Source organism: Nasonia vitripennis, chromosome 2, assembly GCF_009193385.2.
Source record: "Nasonia vitripennis strain AsymCx chromosome 2, Nvit_psr_1.1, whole genome shotgun sequence".
NCBI classification, from domain to species: Eukaryota; Metazoa; Arthropoda; class Insecta; order Hymenoptera; family Pteromalidae; genus Nasonia; species Nasonia vitripennis.
This window is the reverse complement of record NC_045758.1, coordinates 5,196,037-5,221,285: the sequence shown is the minus strand read 5'-3', so window position 1 is coordinate 5,221,285 and position 25,249 is coordinate 5,196,037. Positions and strand designations below refer to the sequence as shown.

General features: G+C 42.6%; 5 protein-coding genes across 36 annotated transcripts in view; 3 read left to right on the top strand and 2 right to left on the bottom strand.

The window, feature by feature from the left end:
- The window catches only part of LOC100121997 (protein PRRC2C), a 21,507-nt gene extending 13,550 nt beyond the window's left edge, over window positions 1-7,957 (top strand). For 11 of the 27 annotated variants that reach the window (XM_032596951.1, XM_016981906.3, XM_016981907.3 and 8 more), the window contains 8 exons: window positions 488-682; window positions 820-1,122; window positions 1,204-1,392; window positions 1,471-1,627; window positions 1,950-2,300; window positions 2,391-2,518; window positions 2,662-2,938; window positions 3,195-4,365. In XM_032596951.1, the coding sequence (XP_032452842.1) occupies window positions 488-682; window positions 820-1,122; window positions 1,204-1,392; window positions 1,471-1,627; window positions 1,950-2,300; window positions 2,391-2,518; window positions 2,662-2,938; window positions 3,195-3,346 (1,752 nt within the window). In that variant the 3' untranslated portion in view covers window positions 3,347-4,365. Of the gene's footprint in view, window positions 1-487; window positions 683-819; window positions 1,123-1,203; window positions 1,393-1,470; window positions 1,628-1,949; window positions 2,301-2,390; window positions 2,519-2,661; window positions 3,032-3,153 lie in introns of those variants that run through there. The other 16 variants (XM_032596958.1, XM_016981897.3, XM_016981891.3 and 13 more) reach the window with 15 other exon arrangements.
- On the bottom strand, window positions 7,834-13,399 carry LOC100121981 (RNA polymerase-associated protein CTR9 homolog). Of its 3 annotated transcripts, XM_032596969.1 has the most exons (8): window positions 13,203-13,399; window positions 12,557-12,682; window positions 12,121-12,219; window positions 11,807-12,046; window positions 10,984-11,703; window positions 10,600-10,922; window positions 9,043-10,529; window positions 7,834-8,954 (listed from the first exon to the last, which is right to left on the bottom strand). In XM_032596969.1, the coding sequence occupies exons 2-8, from the start codon at window positions 12,599-12,601 to the stop codon at window positions 8,209-8,211; spliced, it is 3,660 nt and encodes a 1,219-aa protein (XP_032452860.1). In that variant the 5' UTR covers window positions 12,602-12,682; window positions 13,203-13,399; the 3' UTR covers window positions 7,834-8,208. The 3 variants fall into 3 exon arrangements, with proteins under 3 accessions (XP_032452860.1, XP_031779048.1, XP_031779049.1); XM_031923188.2 differs by lacking the exon at window positions 13,203-13,399 and having other exon boundaries at window positions 12,557-12,720; XM_031923189.1 differs by lacking the exon at window positions 13,203-13,399 and having other exon boundaries at window positions 10,612-10,922; window positions 12,557-12,719.
- On the top strand, window positions 13,366-16,353 carry LOC100678176 (protein-associating with the carboxyl-terminal domain of ezrin). Its single transcript, XM_003427103.3, has 5 exons — window positions 13,366-13,824; window positions 13,896-14,346; window positions 14,417-14,588; window positions 14,667-14,803; window positions 14,884-16,353. Exons 1-5 carry the CDS (start codon window positions 13,630-13,632, stop codon window positions 15,816-15,818), a joined length of 1,890 nt encoding a protein of 629 aa, XP_003427151.1. The 5' UTR covers window positions 13,366-13,629; the 3' UTR covers window positions 15,819-16,353.
- LOC100121945 (glutamate receptor ionotropic, kainate 3) lies at window positions 16,135-23,191 on the bottom strand. Of its 3 annotated transcripts, none has more exons than XM_016982994.2 (14): window positions 23,078-23,191; window positions 20,807-20,914; window positions 20,542-20,745; window positions 20,119-20,351; window positions 19,885-20,051; window positions 19,667-19,808; window positions 19,297-19,608; window positions 19,010-19,204; window positions 18,359-18,939; window positions 18,080-18,278; window positions 17,785-18,013; window positions 17,604-17,713; window positions 17,372-17,518; window positions 16,135-17,279 (listed from the first exon to the last, which is right to left on the bottom strand). In XM_016982994.2, the coding sequence occupies exons 2-14, from the start codon at window positions 20,898-20,900 to the stop codon at window positions 17,136-17,138; spliced, it is 2,757 nt and encodes a 918-aa protein (XP_016838483.1). In that variant the 5' UTR covers window positions 20,901-20,914; window positions 23,078-23,191; the 3' UTR covers window positions 16,135-17,135. The 3 variants fall into 3 exon arrangements, with proteins under 3 accessions (XP_016838483.1, XP_016838484.1, XP_031779041.1); XM_016982995.2 differs by lacking the exon at window positions 23,078-23,191 and adding an exon at window positions 22,117-22,211; XM_031923181.1 differs by lacking the exons at window positions 20,807-20,914; window positions 23,078-23,191 and having other exon boundaries at window positions 20,119-20,329; window positions 20,542-20,648.
- On the top strand, window positions 22,418-25,249 carry LOC100678117 (luciferin 4-monooxygenase-like). Of its 2 annotated transcripts, XM_008211489.3 has the most exons (8): window positions 22,659-22,809; window positions 22,890-23,027; window positions 23,103-23,310; window positions 23,381-23,868; window positions 23,959-24,136; window positions 24,218-24,442; window positions 24,525-24,754; window positions 24,838-25,249. In XM_008211489.3, exons 1-8 carry the CDS (start codon window positions 22,783-22,785, stop codon window positions 24,997-24,999), a joined length of 1,656 nt encoding a protein of 551 aa, XP_008209711.1. In that variant the 5' UTR covers window positions 22,659-22,782; the 3' UTR covers window positions 25,000-25,249. The 2 variants fall into 2 exon arrangements, with proteins under 2 accessions (XP_031779042.1, XP_008209711.1); XM_031923182.2 differs by having other exon boundaries at window positions 22,418-22,809; window positions 23,959-24,442.

The following is a 25,249-nucleotide window of genomic DNA, read 5'->3' as shown; positions in this document are numbered from 1 at the left end:
TAATGATTTTTGCTTTTGTTTGGCATTGTTGTTGTTATTGTTATTATGTTGTGATGAGTTCAAATTGAACGGTGGTGAGATCAAATAAGCCCTTGTCATCTCTAAATTCACTTTACAATTTTAAAATTATTTCATACCATTCAAAACTTTTATTTAACTTCGTGAATATTCATATTTAAATGCTATTATTATCGTACAACATTGAATTTTTTTTGTATTCATTTTATTTGAGAACTACCTATAACGTATACCATATATTCTGCCTCACTACAGTACATCACATTAATTAATTTCATAAATTATTTATTATACATCATGCATGTAAAATAATTCGATCATTTTATCGCCGTTAAATTCGCTTTACTATCTTTTACGAATTTCGAGAAAGGAAAGTTGAGTTCAACGGCAATAGAGTGATTATAATCATAAAATATATCGTTGATCATGTCCCGTGTGGGAAAACGCTGACTCTTTGCCTGATGCGCAGCTGGTTCCCCCGCAGGTGAAGCCGCAGCAACAGTCGTCCGGTGGCGGCGGAGCACAACCTGGCTCCTCGGTTCCCGGACCTAGTCCCATTGGACCTGGTCAGAGTCCGATCGGTCATCCACCAGCTAGCCTCCAGGGACCTCTTAGTCCTCCGCCCTTCAATTCCACCGGACAGCCATCACACATGAATTATCAGGTTTATAAAAATTTCTTTTTCGCTATAATTTGAAAAAAGATCTGATATTGAGAAACTGTAAAGTCAAAGTGAGATCGAATTTCAAGTACTCTATTAAAAATAAGAAGCACGCTTACACTGTGCGATTATTCATTCAGGAATTTGCGCAGTACCCGGGCTCGCAGCCGGCTCAGTACGGCAGCATGTCGGCAATCCCTTCGCCTCCAGCCGTCCTCTTCAACACGGGCTCAGGCCAGCTGCCCGCCCAAGCAGGCGGACTTTACGGTGCATTCCAACTGGATCAGAGCAGATCGCCCTTCACCCAGTATCCGCCGTACGCAGCTTCGCTACAGAGTTCGTTCAACCAGCAGAACATGTACTTGCAGCAGCCACCGCCGCCACATGCACCCAACGCACCCACTCCTGACATTTATCAAAACAATTTATCGCAATATCGCCTCGTAAGTATCTCTAGATTGCGGTTGACTTTACCAGGAGGACAATCTTAAGTTCATACTAACCTTTGTCAACTTTGTTATCAGACAGCTGCAGCTGCACCTCCATTCGGACAGAATCAGCAACTAAGTAATAACCCGAATACCGTACTTATCAGTTCGTCATCTAATTCTCTGATGTCAGCCACTGTTAAGCCATCTTCCCAACCGATTGGTGCTATTGGCACAAAAGCTCCACACTTTCAGGCACCATCAGCTCCTCCACAAGCAAGCCAAGTAAGTCACGAAGCTACATTTTTTATATATTCGCATACTTTTTCAACCCTGTCTAAATGTGTTCAATTGACTTTACAGCTGACATACATTCCGTACGATCCAAACCAAGTGTTGGGAGTGAGTGGCAGTTACATGGGTAATTCACAGCTAGTTCAGAGACCAGGACCGAACGTTCAACCGTCGGCGAACAACTATTACAGCGCGACTTCCGCTGGTAAACCTAACATGTGCTTATGTAAGCTTGACTGACCTTTCCTTATTAGTTCTTTATAATCCTACAACATACAAATATCATAATTCGTTCGTTTTCCATGTGTTGTTTGTTATTGTTTTTCTCTTCTACTTATTATTCATTTATGAAAGTTATCTATTTAAAATTCCATTAGAATTTCACGAATTAACCTGTTAACATTGAACATTCCTTAAAGGCCTATAACATATCCAATGCTCTGCATTGGATTGCTTGAAAAAGAAAAAAGAAAATTATAGTTGCTTTCTTGCTGTGCAGTTTTTATGCGTCGAACCTATTAATAGAATCTATGAATTCTTTTTCACAGACGTTTTCTCTGGATCGCAAACGGGGTTTTACCAGCCCGGTGGTGCGGCCCAGCAGACCGGAGCTCATTACAGCCTGCAGGGGTTTGGCCAGCACAGCCAAAGCCTGGCAACTGGTAATGCACCACCCGTAGGACTACAGAATTTCGGCTCACAATTCCTATCCGGTTCGGGTCTGCAAATAGCTGCTGCAGCCGCGGCTCAGCAGTATCGCAACCCCACAGGTGGACTACCAGGCCCAGCTAATGCAGCCGCAACCTTTCTCAGCAAGCATCAACAACAGGAGCAACCACGACAACTGAAAAGTCCTTCGGGAAATCAGCAAGACGTAATAGCTTCGGTCTTTAGCTCAAGTGCGTGCAATTTTTAGCTTATAATAATATTTACACTGTAATACACTATAGTTACAGTTAAAATTAACGATTCATGATTGAAATTTATAGCGTCACCAAAATCGAGAAAGCAACAGTCATCTTCTCAGCAACCACAGCCGAGTCCGACTCAACACCACAAATTCCAACAATATCAGGGTGTCAGTCAGTCGGCTCTGGTAAGCAGCTACCCTAACTACGTATGTACCATTTTATTTAGTTTCATTATATAAATCGTTATCATTCCAAGCATGGTCTCGTGTAGTTTCATCTACCGATTCAGACTTTGACTGAATAAACGAATGACCATTGCCCGTGAATTCAAGCCAATACTGTAAAATAGGTTTTACAGCAACAGAACGTGCGAGGAATGGGAGGAATGCCGCCGCGGGGTGGAATCCAGCCGTCTCAGCAGCGTTATCCCCCACCAATTCAGCGACCCGTAGTGCCCTTCCCACCGGGACCCAACCCAAATAACTCACAGCAGGGCCAGCAACAGCAAAACTGTATGCCGAATCAGCAGCAGCAGTCGCAGATGAACCGACATAGGCCTAACATTCACCAACAGCAGCAACAACAACGCAATATGAAAATGCAACAGCAATATTATTCGGGACAAAGTGAGATCTAATATCATCATGTGTACATACGATACGAATCGTTTATTTGTAAAACTATTTAAGTCCATTAAAGATTATAAGTTCGAAGATATACACGAGAATTGATTTCTGATTTTTCTTTTGTTTTTATCTCTGGGATTATCTTTTTTTACTTGGTGGGCTCAAAACTCGTTTAATAAGTAAACGATTCTAATGAAAATATACATTTTGTTTAGCAATTAAAAATTATAATTCTTGATTTGTAATGTCGCAATAGGCAACGTGAAGATGGATTCCAATGATAAAGTGGATTCACACAATGATAAAATTTCTGATAACAATGCTGGAAACCAATCTAGCGGAAACAAAAGTAATGCCAATCCACCAGAAAGCGACAACAAAGAAGAAGTAAGCCAACAAAACGAATAAAGTGAGAGATTTTATATCGTCGATGAAGGCTTTCACAAGCTAACGTTATACACAAATATATCTTCAATCACTGAAACACGACACATTAATGAATCGTAAAATTATAATTAGAAAGGACTGGTCTATCAAAAATATTTCCCGGCTTGGAAAAAAATATACGAGGTTCTTAACCCTCAATGCACGATAATAACGACGAAAGCATGCAAGAGTGAATGGTGCGAACTTATTTCTACCGCATCCAAAGATAGAGAGAAAAATATGAAAAATGAACTTTATGTCGACTTATTCGATCAGATAACAGAAAGCTAAAATCGAGTTGACTATAAAGCCATAAAAGCAATTCCTTTTTATTAAAATTTGGTCATTCAAACTAATGACGCTCAAGTGTTGAAAATTCAGCGGCATGCCGTCTAAATAGTATTAACAAGTTTATCCGACTAAAGTTATGTCGAACAATTTCGATATCGGTGGGAATAAGGTAAAAAAATAATAATGATAAGCAAGTGTAAAGTTACTATATATTCTGCACAGCGTGAAATTTCGAAGCCAAACGCCTCCGAAATGCGGGCTGTAAATTATCCTGCCTAGATCTTTGAAACATGCAAACTCTCGATTCCAGAGACATTTATTCAGACAAAGCCACATAGCGATGCAAAGCGACTCGTCAATGGTACGTTAAGCGCGAGGCGACCACGAAAGAAAAAAGTGCTAAAAGTGTTTTTTTTCTTCTTATAAACGCATGGCAATTGACTTTAAAAGACTGTCTTTTGCTTTGTTAAAAAGAAAAAAGTGTAAGACTCGACTTCAAAGTACGAATGTGTGATGTGGTCGCTACTTTGTATGGTCCTTTAATAAAAGTAGGAAATAATTGTTTACAGTATCGTTCGCAAATCGACAATTGACCTCGCCTTTCGCACAGGTTACGAATTATTCACCATTTATAGCTGTGTAATGCTTTTAAATATCCAAAGTGCAGCATAAGACTCGCTATATTGCCAAGGCTGAACAAAGATAAAAAATGAAAAAGCTACTTATCTGAAAAAGAAAGAATTGTACATTTTCCGTTATCGTTCTAATTAGATCGTCTATTAATATTATTATATTATTACTATTATTATTATATATAAAGACGAAACTGAGATAATGAATAAAAGATAATCGTTTAATTAAAATAAATTCCCATCGTTGCATAGTTTCTATTATAAACCGGTTGAACGCGATATTTCACAGCCTTTGAAATAAAATGACGGCTACACAACGGGTAGAGAGACTGGATCCGATTTTTTTCTTTTCTCGAGGTTTGGAATCTACTGCCAGTCGTTTCGGCGACATCCAATATGAATGTTTTTTCACGATAAGTAATAAGCGAAAGTGCGAAAAATTGCGCGTCGCGTTGTATCGCGAAATCGCAATGATAGAAGAGAAAAATGAACGGTAAGAATTTTGAATCTTAAACGTACCATCGATTCGAATGTTGTGTAATGTCGAATGTCTTTGAGAAATAACTAGAAAAAAAAAATGAAAAATTCGGTACATCATGTAACTTTGTTTATATAAAAAATATCTATTACCTGGATATATCAGAAAATATATGAAAAAGATGATTGTGACTTGATACAAAGTAAACGTACATACGTATGACACGTAATATCGGCTAGTATTTGGCAAACTGCATGTTCATCGCGATCGATCGATATCGTGCGTGAGATGATATGTTTCTCGACAAAGCCGATATTATCGATTTTATGGACAAGAAAAGAGAAAAAACTAGCGAAAGATTCTTTTTTCATACTACTATAACTATTATAATAACTATTAATAATTAATTATCATTTTTCCTAATTGTTTTAATATACATTTGCTTGCACGTGTACATTCAGCGGGGAAAAACGCTGCTACTCGAATGGACAAAAATGCGTAATATCTTACTTGTAGAAGATTGCGGGAGTACTTGGTTAATTTTGTAATTATGCCTAGTACTAAATATGAGATGGCACTGTCTTTTTTTCTCAACAAAGTGACAAAAATTGTGTCCAAGGCACATGCGGGTATCGGTGCGGGGGTCTGTTCTTTTTTTTTTATTGTAAATGTAAAGACTGGCTGCCGACAATGTTTGGTATTAAGAAGCGAGATTTATTTATGCAATATAATTAATCGAGATAAGAAAAGTCTCTGGAGCTGCAAATCTTTCTTTTTTTCTACTATTATTAATATTTTATTTTATTTTATCTTTAAAACAAACAGTTTATATATAAATGTGTCCAGTGATAATTGATAAGAATGAGCGCATGCTGACTTTGACGAATGATTATTACTGCGACTGACAATACGTGTCCTGTAGATATTGTTTTACTCGAAAGACTGAACGTTGTGTGTCCGTGAATTTAAAAAGTGAGGAGTAGGAGAAGAAGGTGTAATTGTAAAACGAATCTATTTAGCTGCGATAGTCTTTGTTTATGTAAGTTATCGTAAGCCAGTGCGTTAAGACAAGAGACTCCGTAAATCTAAAAGATAACGCAAAGTTGAGAGCAAGATGCCACAATGTGTCTGTTGCTCCGAAGACTAACTAATTAATGAAAACGATGAAAAATAAAAAACGCGGAAAGACAGACCCTTGAATCAGCCCCTAAAGTGCCTGTAAATTTTAACTGTTCTTGAGTGAAACTCGAAACGTTTACATTCTAATAAAAAGAGTGTAGATACACAAAAAAAATGAATAAAAACCAATAGCTGAGTTATTAAAAAAAGAAAAGACCACATACAATCGAGAAATGAGAGAGAAACGGCGAACACGTAATTTTTAACTTTTTTATTTCTTTCGTTACATTTGAATTTGCCTGTCCAGACTATAGATATTGTCTTCGCGATAAAAAACAGAAGTTATAATTTTTTTTTTATTTGTTCGTTGCACATGACGCGGGAACGTCTACGCGACAACCATTGACCATTTTTTTTTGTCACCGCTACTGTACACGGTTCTATTACGTTTCTGTTACCGATAGATTAAACAAAAAATAATTTTGAGTTTTCTCCTTGATTTCTCCATCTCTGCATTATAAGCGTTTATAAAGCGTCAGAAGTAAGCAAGAGAAAGTGACTGTAAATTGTACTTTTGAAATAACGAAGAAAGGAATTACGGTGGTAGGCTGTATCGCGATGCATGTACACGTCGATAATCAGTAGAAAATAATTGAGTTACAAAGCTTTCAGGTTGATTCGACGTATAAAGACACAGTGTCTTTCTCGAGTCTATTTTTCCCTTTGCACGACTCAATTTTTTCTTTACTAAACTCAGTGATACAATAAATACAAATGTCCTTTATTGATTTCTTTTTCTTTTTTTTTCTTGTCATTTTCGGCAAAGAATGTTAACTTCCTTGTATAATCTCTGGGATGAGGGATAAAAAATTGAGCACGAAAAGGCGTTAATAATTGTATGGAATAGACGAAGGATTATGAAGCGATGAGAAAGAATTTAGCTTTTAATTTGACTTTGTATAGATATTTAAGTGGTAAAAAAGAAAAGTTCGCGAGGTATTTTCATGTCTGCGGGAAGCTGAAATCGATTTAAGAAGTAACGAAAAAAGGTAATAGGAGAGTTGTAACTGAATTGTGTAATGCTAATAGGAAAAGACTAAAAAGTTAAAAGAATTGTGAGTATGCTAGGAAAGGCAGATGGAGCGTTAATATAATATAACTTCATCGAAATCATTTTGTCGTATCGATTATTACTACTTAGACTTTAATAAATGGAAAAAAATAAATTATATACGAATCTATAGAAGACACGCCGTTAAATGCAGGTTTTTTCCTTCGAAACAATTTGTATATCCTCTTGTACGATGTTATATCGATATTGCGGCAGAGTGGAGGGCACCGACGCTAATTTATACATATAATGATAATGGTAATTAAGAAAAAAATTAAGCATCAATGCGTACGGAGAGCGATATGTTGTAAGGAAAAAGAAAGTGATTTCGGGCAAACGATGATGATTTTTCTAAGGAAGCTATGTTTTGGCGAAAAAAGGGAGGGGAAAAAGAAGTAGTAAATTAAGCTTAGACGTTGGAAAGCTAGTCGACGTGCGAAAGGCAAACATAACAAAAATAAAGCGAAAAATAGTGCGCGAGATCCTGCAATGACTTTTTCAAAGCTCGTAATTGTCGTTTCTTTGTTTACAAAAGATAGGCAAGTGGGGTTTAGTGAGCGATAATGATCGTAGAAGAGTCAGAGGATAAATAAATTCAAAGTAAGCAAACACCTTTATCAATGAAAATTCGCCAATCGCGACCGACACGTATACACACCAGGCGCACCGTGATTTCTAATTGTAGGACAGTTTATTGGAAGAGGCAAAGTCATTAGGAGAAAATAACATCAGCTACCCAAGGAGTAAATGAAAAAAAAAGAATCTTATATGGTATAACGATCATTGTAATGGACGATTCGAAAGTGGGAAAGAAGAAAATTAAAATAATGCATAAACATTACGCTTGCGGTGTAATTATTGTCTTTAGCAGCAATGAATTGTAAATTAAAAGGTGGTTGCAGTCATAACCGAGTGACTTCTCAGTAAGCGCTTGGTTTTGATTACAACCTGACTCTAAAAAATTGCTACTGTTTTTTTATTCACCATCCTTCCTCATAATTTGCATCTTTTGGCATACCTGTAACATTGTGAGACTTATATTGATAACTATTAAAAAATATGTGTTTTATTTCTGTCATAGTTTGCTTTTATCACATTTCAATTACCGTATACCTTACATTGGCATAGAATAAACCGATAAAAAATCGAGGTAGTTGACACATTTTTACAAGAATTTTCTGTTCTTATTAAGTAGTATGACTTATATTATCTCTTAATCATCCATTTTATTATTTGTAGAGTGCGGAGACCCCGACTTAGACCTTGATATTGATCTGGATCGTGACTTAGATCTCGACTTGGACCTTGATACCGATCTAGATCGTGACCTTGATTTTGATCTGGATCCTGATCTTGATTTAGACCTTAATTTTGATCTGGATCCTGGCCTCGATCTAGACTTTGATTTTGATCTGGATCCTGACCTCGATCTAGACCTTGATTTTGTTTTGGATCCTGACCTTGATCTAGACCTTGATTTTGATCTGGATTCTGACCTCGATCTAGACCTTGATTTTGATATGGATCCTGAGCTTGATCTAGACCTTGATCGAAATCTGGATTCTGACCTCGATCTAGACCTTGATCGAGATCTCGATCTTGAACCAGATTTGGACCTGGACCTCGACCTTGACCCAGCTATGGATCTTGAACCACTTCTGACAGAGCTAGATCTAGATCTTGACCTCGACCTGGACTTGGAGCGTGAGCCTGATCGCGACTCTTCGGAATCTGAGGCAATACGACGTTTGCCGCGCGGTGCACCCGTGTCACTCTCATCCCCGCTCCTAACTTCCGAACGCTCGTTATCGCTTTCCGACTCGTCTGTGGAGATTGTTTCTTTGGAAATAATGCGGGATTTTGGCACTGTGCATTCCTTGATCGACTTGTTCTGTGACTTTTCCTTTCTGGCACCACTTTTCTTTCCGCGTTTCGACTTCGGCTTGTCATCCCCTGAACCTACAAAAAAGAGTAAAAACAAGTTACCAAAAAAGTTCAAAATTACAATATAATCATTTTTCAATTTGATTAACAATTTGATGCTTACCTCCACTTTCGATTCCTTTTCTTCGTTTTCCCTTTCCACGAGGCTTCCTCTCTTTGGTTTTGTTGGACTTTTTTCGTTGTTTTTTCTCACGCGAGCTTTCTTCTTCGGCACCGTCCACTTCGTTGCCAGAGCCACTGCTGTCGCTGATGTACTCGCCGGTCTTACCTTTCTTGCTGCCCTTCTTTCCCGACTTCTCATTCGGCATTTCTCCGAATACCAGAGCGCTTTTTGTTTTTTCCACGTACTCCTGACGTTTCTGCAGCATCTCTTCCTCCTTCTGCCTACGGATCTCTTCCATTTTACGCTGCTCCTCCATTTGGCGCATCTTTAACGTCTGGCTCTCCTCCTCCTGTTTCTTCCTCAGCATCTTCTCCTCCTCATCCATTCTCCTGGCCCTGGCGACGTGGTACTGTGCCTGAGACAGTAAATCCTGACAACTCCTGGCTTCTTTTCCCGCTACTTGCTTCATTTTTTCTTCGCGACTGGCCAAGTACTGAAAGTATTTCTGCGATAGGCCCAGCTCGTGGACCGCTTGCAGTACCGTCACCAGCATCGACTTCTCATCTTTCAAAATCATCGTAGCGAGTCTCTGGAGGATATAGGCTACGTTGTAGAGTAATACAGGATCTTGGGGAGCCACTCTGCGAGCCGTCAACAAAGTCAGTTTGGCCTCTTTCAACTTGCCGGCTTTCAAGTAAGCTCTTGCAAGGTACCCAAGTATCTCCACGTGGTGGTACTTGTAAAATTTTCGGAGGCAATTCTCGTACATTTGGATAGCACTGACATACTGCTTCTGTTCGACATAGACGTGAGCGATGTTCAACCAAACGTCAGGGAGTTCTGAAGTAGCTTCGCGTACTTGCGCGAAAATGTCTCGGGCCTCGTTCATATAGCCCTTGTGAGCCAACAGGCAGCCCACGCCGTTCGTAGCCCAGATGTTTTTCGGGTCATTTCTCAGCACCAACTTGTAGTTCGCCATAGCTCGGTCCTGATGACGCTTCTCCTTGTCCTTATCTTTTCCGCTCTGGTGCATGGTCTGCAGCCAGATATTACCCAAGGCAATAAGAGAATAGGCGTCATTATTGGTAGATGGATTTCTAAGGATCCTCTCGAACTTCTTCTGACCGGGACCCCATTCCTGCTTGGCCAAATGGAGATTGCCAAGTAAGGACCAGGCGTCTGGATGCTCGTTGTCGATCCTAAGAGCGTCCTTAAACCAATCGGAAGCTTCGTAGATCTGGCCCTTATCTCGGGCCATGCAGCCCAGTCGCAGATAACAGTCAATGTAGTTCGGGTGCTCCTTTAGCACGTTCTTGTAGAGCTTTTCAGCTTTGTCGAACATGCACTGGGCCTCGTAAACACGAGCCAGATTGTATGTTGTTGTTACCGCTATGGAGTTGTAGTAGCTTGGGTGATGTTCAGCGTCGGCCTTTGAGCGCTCCAAAGACTCTGTCAATTTATTTCTGGCTTCGTCGAGACATTCTAATCTGAGAGTGGATTTTTGTTTTATAAAATAGATATTGCATTGAACGATGTTTAATAATTTAAAAAATGTACATTATAATGCACCTGTATTGAATCGCTGCAATATTATTTAGAATTTCCGGTGGAATTTCCGCTTGAATTTTTTCGTTTAATATTCGAGTTGCCGTTTCATAAGCTTTTAGAGAGGCTTGGAGATCACTCTGCTCCAAAATTTGCGCAAGTTCAATCCAAGCTTCCACGTCGTCTGGGTGATCTTCAGTCACTTTCTGAAGGAACGTTTTTGCCATGTCACGTTTTGACTGTGTCACGCTATTGGCATACAACGAGCCAAGAATTTTCATTGTTTCGTAGTTGTTTGGCTGAGCCTTTAAGACTTTTTCGAAACACTGTGCTGCCTGAAATACCAGTTAAGTTAGTATACATATTGCATCGATATTTATTATTGGTGAAACTTACATTCTCATTATCTCCGCGATATATGTACATTTGTCCCAATCCGTAATGTGGTAACACGAAAACGGGTGAAGCAAATTGTGTTGCTTGATAATAATATTGAAAGGCTTGATCATAATCGCCTTGAACTTGAAACGACCTGGCTAATTGATAACAACTTTCTGCGCGCATCGATTCATTTTCTGTATTATGAAACGCGTGCAACGCCAAGCGCTGAGTAGTTTTATAGTCTTTCTTGAAAAAATAGTGATTAGCCAAATGGTTCAAAACCATCGGGTTTGTTTGGTCGATATTATAAGCAGTGGCAAACATCTGTATACCATCCTTGATACTATTTTCATACTCAGAATTCTGATCCTGAGTATCGTTAAATTCGTTAAGTTTCAATATTGCAAGCCCCACCAATGCTCCTACAGACTTTTCATCAAGTTGTAAAGCTCTTTTGTACGCGCAACGTGCTTTTTCACGATTATCCAGTTTCACGAAACAATGCCCCATGCCAACCCTAACATCTGCAGGGCACTGTGGATTTATTCGCAGTACTTTTCTGTAGAAAGTCAAAGCACCTCGATAATCTTTCTTATTATAAGCAATACAGGCTTTACCAAGTAGAGATGGAATATTATTAGGAGATTGGTTCAATACAAAGTTGAACTGTGCATCAGCCTGATCGATTTTGTTACCTTCCAGCAAACAAAAATAAGCTCTTGCAATCAAGTGATTCTGTAATCAAAATTATAAAATATAAAAAATGAGTAAAATTCCAAGTTAGATAATTAACCAAAAAGCTTTACAGAATTATCAAAAAAAGAGAAATGATTTTCACCTGATCATACATGATGATTTTATCTGCTGCAATAAACAGTGAAGTAGCTTTAGTAAATAAATCTTTTTTTTTGTCCTTATTTTTTTCACGGTTGGCTTCTTGAACATAATAGGCTGCCAACATGTCCAAGGCACGCATCTGGTCCTTTTCATAGTCCCGGTACTCAGTATTAGCTTTAGATCTTGACGATTCAAGTATCTTGATGAAATCTTCAATCTTATGTTGCTTGTAATACTCAAGCTAAAAACATACATATTTTTAACATTCGATTCTTTAAAAATATCATTTAAATTGATATGTAAAATGAAACTTACTGCCAAATTGACCCAAATATTGAGATGGGCATTTTCTTGATATAAAATTCCAAGAACTTCATCCCCATGAGGAAGTTGATCCAAGTACAACTCTATAACCTATTAATAAAATGAAATAGTATAAATTCCAAATCAACATTTTCAAGACTTTGTTAATAACTTTTCAAATTTCGTTAATTCTATATATATATATTTTTTTTTTCTGTTTTAGCATGTATTATTTATTGTCACGTTGACAATAACAAATGCTAGGCATACATTTTCTCTTTTCTTTATCATTGCTTCTCGTTACAATAACGCAATTTTCAAAAGGAAGGTCTATAAATTGGCCGCGCGCGTGTTTACTTTTTGGCAACAGGTGATCGAGCACGTGAAAACGACGCGAAAAAAACGTCGCCGGAAAGCTTAGAAGCTAGTGACAAAGAAGCTAACTTACCTCATCGGGGCTATCCCTTAACGGGATCTCAATAGATCTAGCCATTTTTCGGCAAAGCGACGACGAAACAGAGCACTGAACGTCGATCGTCGATCCGTCAACCGTCAACTGCCATACCGGTCAGATCTATAGAACCGCATGAGGTTTAATATTGAAAATACAGTGCAAACTGCAAGGTAGAAAGGTGATTCGCTTTACCCCCACCCACGACCCACACGGTACAGTAATGGTGTTTAGAATCGCCGCTGGTGGCGCTACTTTTCATTCGCTTGTAAAATTTGAAATACTTAGGACTAAATTTCTGTACATACATACATATAAGTTATAACTTATAAATACGTCCGACTATTCTGCACACTGCACTTTGTCCGTCAGACACTATGCTGATGAATGTGCAATTCTGCTGGTATTGAACTTGCATTTATAATAAGTACTATTATAAAAATCAAAAATATTCACAAACTTTTTATATCTGTAATAAATAAACGTATATAGAAATGCATAATATGCATCGTCAGAGGATGTTTAAAAGCGACTTTTAATCAATGCTCATTAAACTACAATGACAGGTAGTATACGTAATTCGTATCATCAAAAATACATTACCCTATTATTGCTATCTATCTGTAACGGTATGTTGATTTACCTTAAATATGTACAGTACAGCATAATTGATTAAGGGCACGTACTTGACGGAAGCGAAACACCGACACATGAGCGGCATGAAGCAAGGCCGTATGCCTGTGTAAAAAAAGGGTCGATCACACCGGCTATAAGTACAGCGAGATCCCCCCCCCCCCCCCCACATCAGTGCCGCCGCCGCAGTATCTCACCGACACCGACAGACTGAGCCGCAGCCGTATACTTTTACGCCGCTACCGAACATGGCGCATAAGTAATAAGTATGTGTTCGTGGTCGTAATCGAGCTGTCTGCCCCGTTGTCGCGCAAGTGTCACGATGCTCGCGATTGATCTCTGAACGTTTCCCAATCAAACAAGATCCCTAAAACGGTCGGGTGATCTTGCTCCTGTAACGGGCTGTTGGGGTTAGAAACGCTGCAACATCAGCTGTCATGGGTAACGAGAAGAGCGCCCTGAGCGGCTTGGAGATCGATGACAAGGCTGTGGAGATCACCGACTTCTGGACGCATCACAGCTCGAATATCCATGGTTCGAACCCCCAGAGTTTGTCAGTTTTCATCAGCGAGCCGTCGCTGCACTCTGATTGCAGCTTTGGGAAACCGTCGCCCTTGGAGAAAGCTGCCAAGGTATATACATAAATGGATTTATTTATCTGTTTCCTTAGACATTGTGATATGATATTTGTTGCGGTTTTTAGAATTTGATGCTGCATCGGCACCCGTGCATACTGAAGTATGTGTCGTCTTGGTCCAAGGGCAGCAAATTTTTCCTGGCTACAGAGGAAGTTAAACCTCTGGTACAAGTGATAGGATCGCAGACCACGCTGCAGATATGCGTTGGTCTGTACAGTGTACTGAGAGCTCTGCTGTTCCTTCATGAAAATGCTTCTGGCTCACACAACAATGTCTGCAGTAGTTCTATTTATGTTACCTCAGAAGGTTGTTGGAAGCTGGGAGGTTTGGAATACTTTTGCCGGAAGTCAGAACTCAATGTCGCTTACTTTAGAAAAATTAAAACTTATCGTTATGAGAACGCTATATCACCTGATGAAGACACGCTCATGCAGTCTATTTCCGACGATCCTAGTGCCATTGACAAGTATGCCTTTGCTGTCTTAGCAGAAGAGGTATTGAAACTCAAAGATGAAGGTAAGTCTATAATTTGTGCCATGTGCATTTATTTCAAAGTCACTCTTGCTAATAAAATATGTTGCCATAGATGATGTTCCTGGCCTGGCAGAGTTCAGAGAACTTTGTAAACAGAAATTAGACGATGTTACGCTTTCTTCACTGACTAATCATCCATTTTTCATGCATGACTTCATGAAAATTTATGCATTTTTAACAGAGTTACCACTCAAGAGTGAAAGTGAGAAAGAGGAATTTTTCTTGTAAGCATCCTTTGTGCACATTTAAAATATACGTTGATGGTTTGAAGTAAAATCTTTCAATGTAATATTTTTGTACAGAAATTTAGTTTCCCAGCTGCAAAATTTTCCAGAAAAAATAGTTGCAGAACAGCTTGGAAAATTATTATTGTCCAGAATGGTTTTGTTGGATTCAACTGCTCAATCAAAGCTACTTCCATTCATTCTAAAACCAAAAGGTATATTCAAATCAATAGATTTTACAACATGATTTCTTTATGTATGTCCATACTTTATGTTTTTTTCTCTTATTTCACAGAAAAAGATGACGACTCGGGACTATTATCTGTGTCGACGTTCCAAGCGTGCCTAGTGCCAAAGCTACTACAAATGTTCTGCGTTCGCGACGCACCTATCAGACTGTTGCTTTTGACGCATTTGAACTCCTTCATGAAAACGTTCCAGATAGACGATCTCAAGCACCGAATACTACCTGAGCTCCTCGTCGGAATAAAAGACACGGACGATTGCTTAGTAAGCACAACTCTTCGGGCCCTTGCCGATCTGGTACCAATCCTCGGCGCAGCAACGGTAATCGGTGGCAACAGAGGCAAACTTTTTACCGACGGCCGACCTAACAAAGTTCAGAGAAACAAAAAGATCCACCATGTGACCTTCGGTACACCGTCCAAAACTATAAATACGTTGAACGTGCCAATAGCTCCAGAGATTCCAGCGGCCCTTTACTTACCAGAGAGGCCATCGCCCGACGGTGGCGAGGACAAGACCGAAGTGAGTCACAGTTTTCCCGAAGAAGAGAACTGGTCAGATTGGGAGGGTCAGGAAAACGAAACGAGTATCGTACAAAACGGTAAGCTCGAGGATGCGCCTGACACCATCGTGATAGAGGAGGAATTCGCCACTATTCCGCTATCACTGCCGACATCGTCCGCAGTGAAAAACTACAAGAAAAAGCCAATAATCTCGGACATATCCGAGCTCGACATCAAACATTCCAAATCGATGAGTGAACCTGTGGAGGAGATCGACTTCTTCACGGACATGGAGCCGGTTATACAAAAAACACAAGTATTGCATGTAGAAGAGATCTCAACGACGACGACGGAAATGGAGACTAAAAGTATTTTCAACGTCAATCTGGCACCAGTAGCTACAGAAGATGGCGATGACGCGGGAGATGGATGGGGCGACGACGATCTCGACGACTGGGACGTCGAGAGTCCACAGCAATGAAGAGATTTTGTGATATACGTGAGTGACGAGGATTTTTATAAGCGCTTTAGCAAAGCAGACACAACATGCCGAAGGTATGCTGCGTTGACGAAATTTCAAATGCAGCGTTTCTTCAATGTTTCCTACCTTTTTTGATAACGCGTAGCAGATGAGATGCTTAGCCATTGTTTGTACATAAGATAAGAGAATGCGAATTATGCTATAATACCTGTTTATTAGGAGCGCGATTTAAGTAACGCAGAAAAGCTGAAGATTCTCAACCTATCGGTTTACCTTTAAATTTTGTGTTCATGCGGCACAATATTTTTGTATATCGATGATCCCGTCGACGCTTGTCATCGTTAAACGCGAAATGACTTTACCGGGTGTCAAAACCTCCTCTCAATCTATACGTACACGTGTAAAATAAGTGCAATTTTTGCTTGTTATCTTTTTTCTGTAAATAACGACCCTTTATTGTATATTTGAGATATGTACATTAAACGATAATTACAATAAACAGTAAGAAAGTTTTTTTCTCTACAATAAAATAGAATACTTGACTGTTCGATCGTTGTTATATTACAAATTAGCGCAACGAGCCATAATACAATTTGCATGAGTGTCACGGCAGTTAAAACATTTTGCTCAAACAAACACGAACGGAGAAAAGTCTGATGTGTGCCTGGCTATACAGTTGTGTATGATTCGTCGGCCGTTTTTATTGCTCTCGTAAATGCTTTAAAGAGATCCGGTTTATTTATTCTTTCTCCTCGGCTTGTAGCCGCCGCCAACTGCGTGGATGGAAGAGAGAGAGAGAGAGAGAGAGAGAGAGAGAGGCGCGAAAATCTATGGGGGAGTGAACGGCTCGCAAACCAGTACCTACATTATTTTTAGGTTTTAGAGTGCACACGCTTACACGCCTGTGGACGTTAGCGTGGCTCTCACGTATTGAATTCGTATACTTTAATACGTCGTGCATATTTGAAATATTACGTCAATCTCTGCTTAATTTAAATCCAAACTAATTTATACACTAAACACAATTTTCCAACGTTTCTAATGATTATTCAAGATTTTCTCGAATACTCGTTGAATATTAACAAACATCAAACAATGTAGGCTTAAAAAACGTATAAACGTACAAAGTTTTCAGTACAAAATTCTCTAAGCGTCGTCAGGTTTCGACGCCCCGATAATACAAATGTCAAAGTTAAATTCGCCCAGTATAAACTCCAGCAACAGTAGTCTCATCGTAAACTCAACAAAATACGCGGCATACTTCTCACTTGGCACATAATGAAGTCTCTGAAAGTGTTTGCGGGTCAAATTAGACTGTCATATCTGCGTCGTCATTGTGTAGTCACACGAGACTTCGGATAAACTGCAGTCGGAAGATCTGTCTCTTCTGAGTACAGGTTTGGTCGCTTTGGAACTGCAGATGTGTTTTATTTCCGACTTCATGGTTTGCATGTAACTGACCTGAATGAAACGTGGATAAGATTGATCATTTTATTATATTAGTTATTTTTATTTGCGGCTTGATATTTATCTTCTGGAAGAAGGCAATTTACCTTTTCTTTTTTTGAGACCACAAAGATTCCTAGAGCCGATTCGAAAAAGGTAAGCCCAAGCGATATAACGACACCGATCAACAGAACCAGAAAGACGCCGTTAAGCTGGTCGAGGTTCATGGCCTCTGCGGTACTGGAGGGTTCGTTCTTCGCGAAAAAAAAAGAGAGAAAGAGATATCAATATTGAGATTGGAATGAGAGAATCAGTTTCAATAAATTCAGTTCAACTTACAAAGCAGATGGCGCCTCGTTCCTTCCACCACTTGTCGTACAACTCCTTGATGACGAGCCTCTCCTGTAGCATGGATATGGTTCTGCTGATTTGCTGGTGGTATTCAAAATCTAGAAGACGAAGAATCGATTCAGTGATTGCAAAAGTTTTTTCAATCCTAGCATGCAAAGCTTGTACTGACTCTTTTTGTACGCGATGGCAAACGACTTCTGATCGATCAGAGGTCCAGCCTGCTCCAAATCGCACTTCCGGTACTGGATGTACTCGATCGACGAGGACTCCATAATAAACGCGTAGTTTTCTTCCTGGGCGAGTCGGATACCGTCCTCGGTATCCGTCACCATGTATCTCTCGAAATCCTTCGTCATCATTTGCTCAGCCAGTTGCCTGTGCTTGATGTTCTTGGAGCTCTGATGGCCGATATCACTGTGTTAACATCACGCGCGAATAAATATCAAAAGAGATGGATAAATTACCTTGAAGTACATGAAGGTAGATCCATCCTTCTTGGCGCCGAACTTGATGGCCGTCTGGTTGTAGAGATCTTCGATACCTCTGACGACCTTGACGGGTTTCTCGATCGTCAGGAAAGCAGCCAGGTTGGCAGTGTAGGTCGACACGAAAATCAGACAGAAGAACCACCAGCAGCCGGACAGTAGTCTCAAGGGTACCGATCTGCAAAAGAAAAAATCGGTTGATCGCCAAGCCTGTACAACAATATCAAACCAATATAAGACAAGGTTTCGCCCACTAACATGGGTGCGATCTCGGAACCTTGCTGCATAATAGCTCCCAAAGTGAACCAGAAGGAGTTGTTCAGGGTGAACTGGTTCTGCAGTTCTGTGGGCTCCTCGATGCAAGGGTTCGGATTGGTCCACTCGGCTGGACTTAGTCTTCCGAGAACCCAGAACAGCAGCGAGACAAGAGCATAGATCCCCACTAGGCCGATCCAGACCCACATGTCGAAGGGTGAGAGGAAGGAGAAGAGCGTCGGCGGAGCCTTCTTCGGTTTCTTGTACAGGATGCTCATACCCAGGTTCCAGAACGCGGTGGAAAAGTCGACGCAGGCGGCGCGTTCTTCGGTGATGGTGAGATCGGTAATGGCCATGTCCATGGCACCGGTCAGAATCTTGTGCATCATGCCGGTGCAGGTACAGGCGGCGTATTCGCTGGTCTTGTTACAGTTGCCGTTCTGCTTGTCCTCCTGCACGTGGAAGGTGTAGTTGAAGCCGATTTCCGCGCTGAGTTCTTTGATGATGTCGATGACGAAGCCCTCGTACCGGTCATTGCCCTCCAGGCTCTTCGAGAAGTTCACCTTCATCGCGTACGGCGCGTTCTGGAAGCAGAGGTTGACTTTAGTAAAGCACGCGGTAGTATAGTGGAGGTTGATGTGCTACTGTATTTACCATTGTGATGAGGATGTTGAAGTGCTTGAGCTTCAGCTCGTTCAGGAGATTGACGTCGTCGAAGCCGTCGTCGGGGTTCCAGATGCCGACCTTCTTCAGGCCGGTCTTGTGGAGGTTGAGTATGTCCAGCTTGAAGCGCCTGCGACTACCGTCAGAGTCCAGCATCACTGGGCCCGTCAAGCCGTTTATCGTATTCTAGAAAGATTGCCGTCGCGGTTTATCGAGTTTGAGTCAGAACTGCGTTGAAGATCAGGAGAGGTCAAACGCGTTTCATTCCATATACTTACATACATAAGGTAATTGCGCATACTGAGCCCGTGTTTCCAAGGCTGGGGTTCGCTGTACTTCTGGCTCAACACCACCCCTTTGAGATCTCTGTAGCCGTAGATGAGGTCCTTGTACGCCTGAGCGAACAGAGCCACAGCGTCGAACATCAAAGCTTCCTGGGTGAGCATCTTGTCGATGCTTGGAAGGTTGAACTGCTCGAGATTTTCACCCACGACTTTCTGAACGAATGGATCCTCTGTGTCCAGGATTCGAATGCCCGTTATGTTGACGCCCGAGTACTGGTAGGGTCGCAAGTCGACGGTTTGGAGATCCTGTGGAAAGAAAGTTCGTATGAAACTGATAAGGGATAGCTGTACACCATATGCTTACCAAAGACGTTATCATGTACTGATAGTTGTTGGTCATCATGCCGACCTCCTGAATTTGCTTCAGGATCTCCGATAACTTCTCGTGCGAGCAGTCGATGACGATGCTCTTGGCGTCCTTCTCCTTTGCCTGTAGTAGTGGCTCACTGCGAAGGATAGTTTATCACAGGTATACATACAAATCGAGGGATGATCGTAGCTATATACGTTAAGGATCGTCACCTGTAATTCGGTCCGCTGCCCAGCCGAAAGGCGAATATGGGAAAGTCGGTGGTATTGAGGTTCTTGGCAACTCCGAGCAATTTGTTCAAAGCTATGAAATCCTCCGCGTGTTCGTACAAGACCGTGAAAGAGGTCCAGTTCATCTTCTTCACCATCTCCACGTAAACCTGCAGCGAACGATCCTCTCAATAGAAAATATCAGGATATTATCTATAGAATCAATCAGATCCTCACATTGCCGAGGGTTTGCGTGTCGGGATAGAGGTTGATCGACATGAGCCTGTCGTGGTAAAACTCCTTTCTAATGACGATCTGCGGCAGGTCGTGTATGTCGCAGAGACCCTGTATGTACTTCGAGGCGAGTCCTCGATGTGGTCCAAAAATTGCTGCGAGTCCATAGTAGTTGCCCAGCATCTTGTGCGAATTCGGCGTCTTGTGCGACGACCTGTGACCCGCCAGTTCACCGACTGATATCAGTTGAATTATCAATACGTACAAGTTTCAAAAGCAATGCAAGGTATTCAGTTTTCTGGGAACGAAGAGAGCTGATCACCGGAAATTCCAAGCGTGTGATTCATTCACACGCGCCGGAGCAGTTTCGCACTCCGACTTCCTTCCCAGAAAGCTGAATTTAAAGAGATAACGTAATAGTCCAACACTTGGCGTAATTGTTGAGCAGATCTTGGTCGGTCTCGAGCATGAGTGCCGAGATCTTGAGCCGGTGAAAGAGCAGACAATTGATGTCGTCATCGCAGGGGGCGAGCTTTTCACAAAGCTCTCGGTTCACCTGGCAGTTGTTCATCAGCCAGACAGCCCGTGAGAACACGTTGCGCATGTTCGAGTTTGGCGGAAAAAGCGCACCTGCGGTTTTGCAAAACAACATATTGATCGATATTTCGAAAGCATAATCGCACTATCTTACCTATCACAGTCGAGGCGACCCTGTCGTTGCCTTCCACACCCCGGCAGCGTAGCCCGAGCGTTAAAGCCAGCAGCAGCAGCAGGAATTTCAACATCGTGCGCTTTCATTCTGTAAAACCATCAACCATCGCGAGATCAACAAAAATATCCCAAGTTTGAGAAAAAGGCCGCAAGTACATAACTCGAAAAACACGTGTCGCCCGCGGCGATGTTGCAAGCTCGCGCGCTACGAGAGAGTCCGCGCAGTGAGTAAAGCACTCTCGGAAGCCGTCCCATCCGTTTGACAGCTCGACTGTTTACGTCCCACCTAAATCCGGACAGAGTATACTATATACCGATCTGCCGCACGGGCTGTGTGTAAGCTAACGCAAGATCTGATTATTTGGCGCGCGCGCGCGCGCGCACGACGCTAATTGCTCCGCTGTAAATCAATTCCCCGAAGCTAAGCTGCAGCTTGTCGCGTTGCAAGCTCGCGAGTGCGCCGACTTTTTGTTCCTTAGCCCGAGAGTTTATAAATAAACGACGCTATATGGTACATATGGTCGTAAAAAGTTCTCGCTGGAGATCGATCGGAGCAAACTTTTCGTGTACTCGGCAGAGCGAGCTTTCTTGGCAAAGTTTCGCCTATACAGTGTTGGGAAATGTGCGTAGACGTCGATTCTGCGTTGTTCACCTGACGAACTTTTCAAAACTCGACTCGTATAGTCCTAAAAATCGCCGAGTCGTTGAAAGTCACGGATATAACGCACGACTGTGTTGGTGGGGAAGAGAGAAAGAGAGAGAAGAAACGCCGAACGTTATTATATTTATAGATTCCAAACGGCGCGGAGCGGCGACTTCGACGAGCAACGGAGCTTGCGCGCACGTGCGATATACCTATATATCCTCTTTTGTCAATGAGCATAAGTCATCGCGTAGGGATAATACGCACGAGTCGTCGCTGCAAGCGAAGCACACACAGAGCGGAATCAAAGGATTCGAGGGTATAACGAGGACGTGAGATATGAGTGATGACGTTGTTGCTGCTGCTGCTGCAGATCAAAAGCGTTTGCTTAACTCGTGGATGATGATGAGAACGCGATATCGATGTTTTCACCCTCCGTTCACTGCGGCATATGCCATCGCTTTACCGAGAAGCCTCTTTCTCTCCAGTAAAACGTAAGAAAGCTCTCACTCGTCCTCGTTATCCCATACACGACACTTCTCGCACTCTGCGCGCACAAAAGCAAAATATATATTTCGACGCGATTCCTCCCCTCCTTCCTTGAACAATCGACGTGGACGGGTTTTCCGAGTTTCGAAATTACTTACTCCACGGACAGGCCAAGCTTCTCCGCGGGCGACGCGAGCGCGACTTGTATACTCGGAGCAGCTTTTTTCGCGCTCGCGCGCGACAGCCCCGCGGGGGCCGAGACGCATTCCGATCAGCTGGCGGCCCTCTCTCTCTCTGCGCTTATTTTATTTTTTCCCACCGCGCGACTCGAGTCGAGCGCTGCGCGCGATGATGGGAGATAGAGACGAGAATAATGGGAGAAAGAGAGGGAGCTTTTTTCAGAGCTTGCGGGGATAGTTTTGACGGATTGCGAAACGTGCGCTTTGTTTCGATGGAAAGTTCTTTTTTTACGACGGAGAATTGGGCATGATAGCGGTCTCGTTGACTAATGAAAAAATGTTTCCCGTCTCTTTCCCGACAATTTACCAGCGGATTTACGCAGGCAAACTCGACGAAATTAGAAGCGTGGAGTAGCTTCTAGTCTCGAGAAGAAGACGCGAGAATGCCGATAGCTCTGGTACTTTTATCGTCTCGAAAGCTTTTATCGCGCGCCTATATATCAAGAACCGATAGCATCGAAAATCCAGCGGCAAATATATAAGAGTCGAGCCGATCTCGAGAACCAGTTATTCTTTCGACGAAATTCCAGTGCAACTCATAACATTACTCCTCTACAAGCGCGAGCGAAAAAGAAAAAATAGCAAATGGTTGAACCAAAATCCGAGCCCAAAGTGAGTCTCCTTATTACGCCTAAATAAACGAGTGAATTATAGTCGTAATAGACAGGAGCGAATAACGATGAATTTTTCAGCCGGGCGCGAGCTTCAGCATCGAGGACAACGTGATAAAAGCGTCGGGCAACGACCAGCATGCCTACGAGTTTAAGGACTGCAACGTCGGACGTCTGATCCTGGAGTCGCTCAGCGGTGAACCAGATCACGTAGGCTTGGTAAGTATATCCGCGCGCGATAATAGCATGAATTTTTCAGAGATACATACAGCTTGAATAATGCGGGGAGTACAGATCGATGCAGCCGAGGACACGAGGACGACCTTCGCCGAGATGAGGAGGGACAGCGTCAGGTGCGCCTTGTGGATGAGGAAAATGGGCGTAGGTCCAGGAGACGTGGTGACCATCTGCACGAATAACCAGGTGGACGACTACGTGCCGGTACTGGCGACCTTCTACGTGGGGGCGATTTTCAATCCGTGGTACTACGGCATCGAATTGCGTGAGTATATAATCATCGTTGACAGGACGAACTATCAAAAACGTTTTTCAAAAACGTTTTTCAAAAACAGGCGAAGCCCGTCGCCTGATGCAGCTTCTCCGTCCCCGATTAATCTTCGCCTACGAGTCCACCCTACCGACCCTCCTGCAAGCTGCGAATTCGGAGCACCTGAAAACGAAGATAATCCTCATCGAGCGTCACAGCAAGCTCTACTCCCTGCGCGACATCCTCGCTGACCAGCCGATAACTGACCTGGAAATCGAGGAGTTCCGCTGCCTCCCGATCTCCGACCCCAAAGCCAGCTCCATGATCCTCCTGTCCTCCGGGAGCTTGGGACCCCCCAAGTGCATCGAACACACCGCCGGTTCGGCCATGCAGTACTACTACGAGTCTTGGCTCGGCTCTGCCAGGAGCCGCAACATCTGCCTGTGGTACGCCTCGCTCTACTGGTACAGCGGGACCATCAATTTCCTGGAGTGGATTATCAATGGCAAGACGAGGGTCCTCCACGAGAACTACGACTACGAGGAGACCTGCAAAGTTATCGAGAAGTACAAGGTTCGTGCATATGGCCTATTATTAGATCGAGATATTCATTGAAGCGCGGAAGCGACGTGCTTTTAATATATATATATTTAATAATGTTAGGTTGAGATCCTGGTACTGCCCGTGACTCTGATGAAGGACCTTCTGAGGCACGACGCCTTCAAGCTGTACGAAATGCCCTCGCTCAAGTGCATCTCCGTCGGGGGCAGCTACCTGAGCCAGGACCTCCTGGAGCAATTGAAGAAACTCCTGCCGAACGTCCACGTGGACAACTTCTACGGTACTAAAATTTTGTACACTCCTACTGCCGAGTCGATCATTAAAATCATAAATCATTGTACTGTATTCCGCGCGTTAACAGGCCTGACGGAGGTGGGCAGCAGATGCAACGATCCCGCCAGTCGTCCCACCAAATTAGGCTCGATCGGCTTTCTCAAAAGCAACATGCAAATGAAGGTGATCGACCCGAAGACCGGCGAGACTCTCGGCCCGAACAGAATCGGCGAGCTGTGCTTCAAGTCGGCCACCGCGATGACCGGATACTACAAGGATCCCGAGGCCACCAGCAGAGTCATCGATGAGCAAGGTCGGTTATTTTAAAAGTGCGCTTAATCAATCTATTCGATTATAATGTTAAGGCAGTAATCATCAGCAAGTTAAATCCTCAGGTTGGCTGCACAGCGGCGACCTCGGCTACTACGACGAGAAAGGCGAGATCGTCTACATGGACAGGCTGACGGAGGTCATGCGGTTCCGGGACAACGAGGTGTCGCCCATAGAGATCGAGCAAGCCCTCGTCGCTCATCCCGAGGTCCTGGAAGCCTGCGTAGTGCCCGTGCCGCATTCCACCGATAATCACCATCCTATGGCCTTCGTGAAGAAGGTACCCGGCGCTAAGGTATGCGTATTATACATATCCTGACAAATGTTGGTATACAAATCAACGAAGCCGATTATTGTCATTGCATTTTTTTGCCACAGCTGACGGAGGAGGACCTGGTGCAGGTCTCTTCGGAGCTCGGCGACTCGAAGAAGCTCCGGGGCGGCGTGAGGTTCGTCGACGAGATCCCGAAGGCCAAAGCGTCCGGCAAAGTCCGCCGCAAGAGCCTCAAGGAAATGGCCAAAGCTTATGCGCTCCTGTGATATCGCTGTAAATTTAATATCGCGCGAATTACGTTTATCGCGTAGCGTCTTCGACAATCGACACTTCAAGTGTGTGAGGAGACAGATAACGCTGCACAATAAACACGTTAGGTAATCGCTCGGAAAGGTAAAAATTGATTGTTTTTGCCGATTTTCGATCGGGATACACGTTATATGCGAGCAATCTCTCCAACGGGACGATTGTTTTTGTAATAAATTATTCAAAAATCTCTTACGAGATCCACGCATA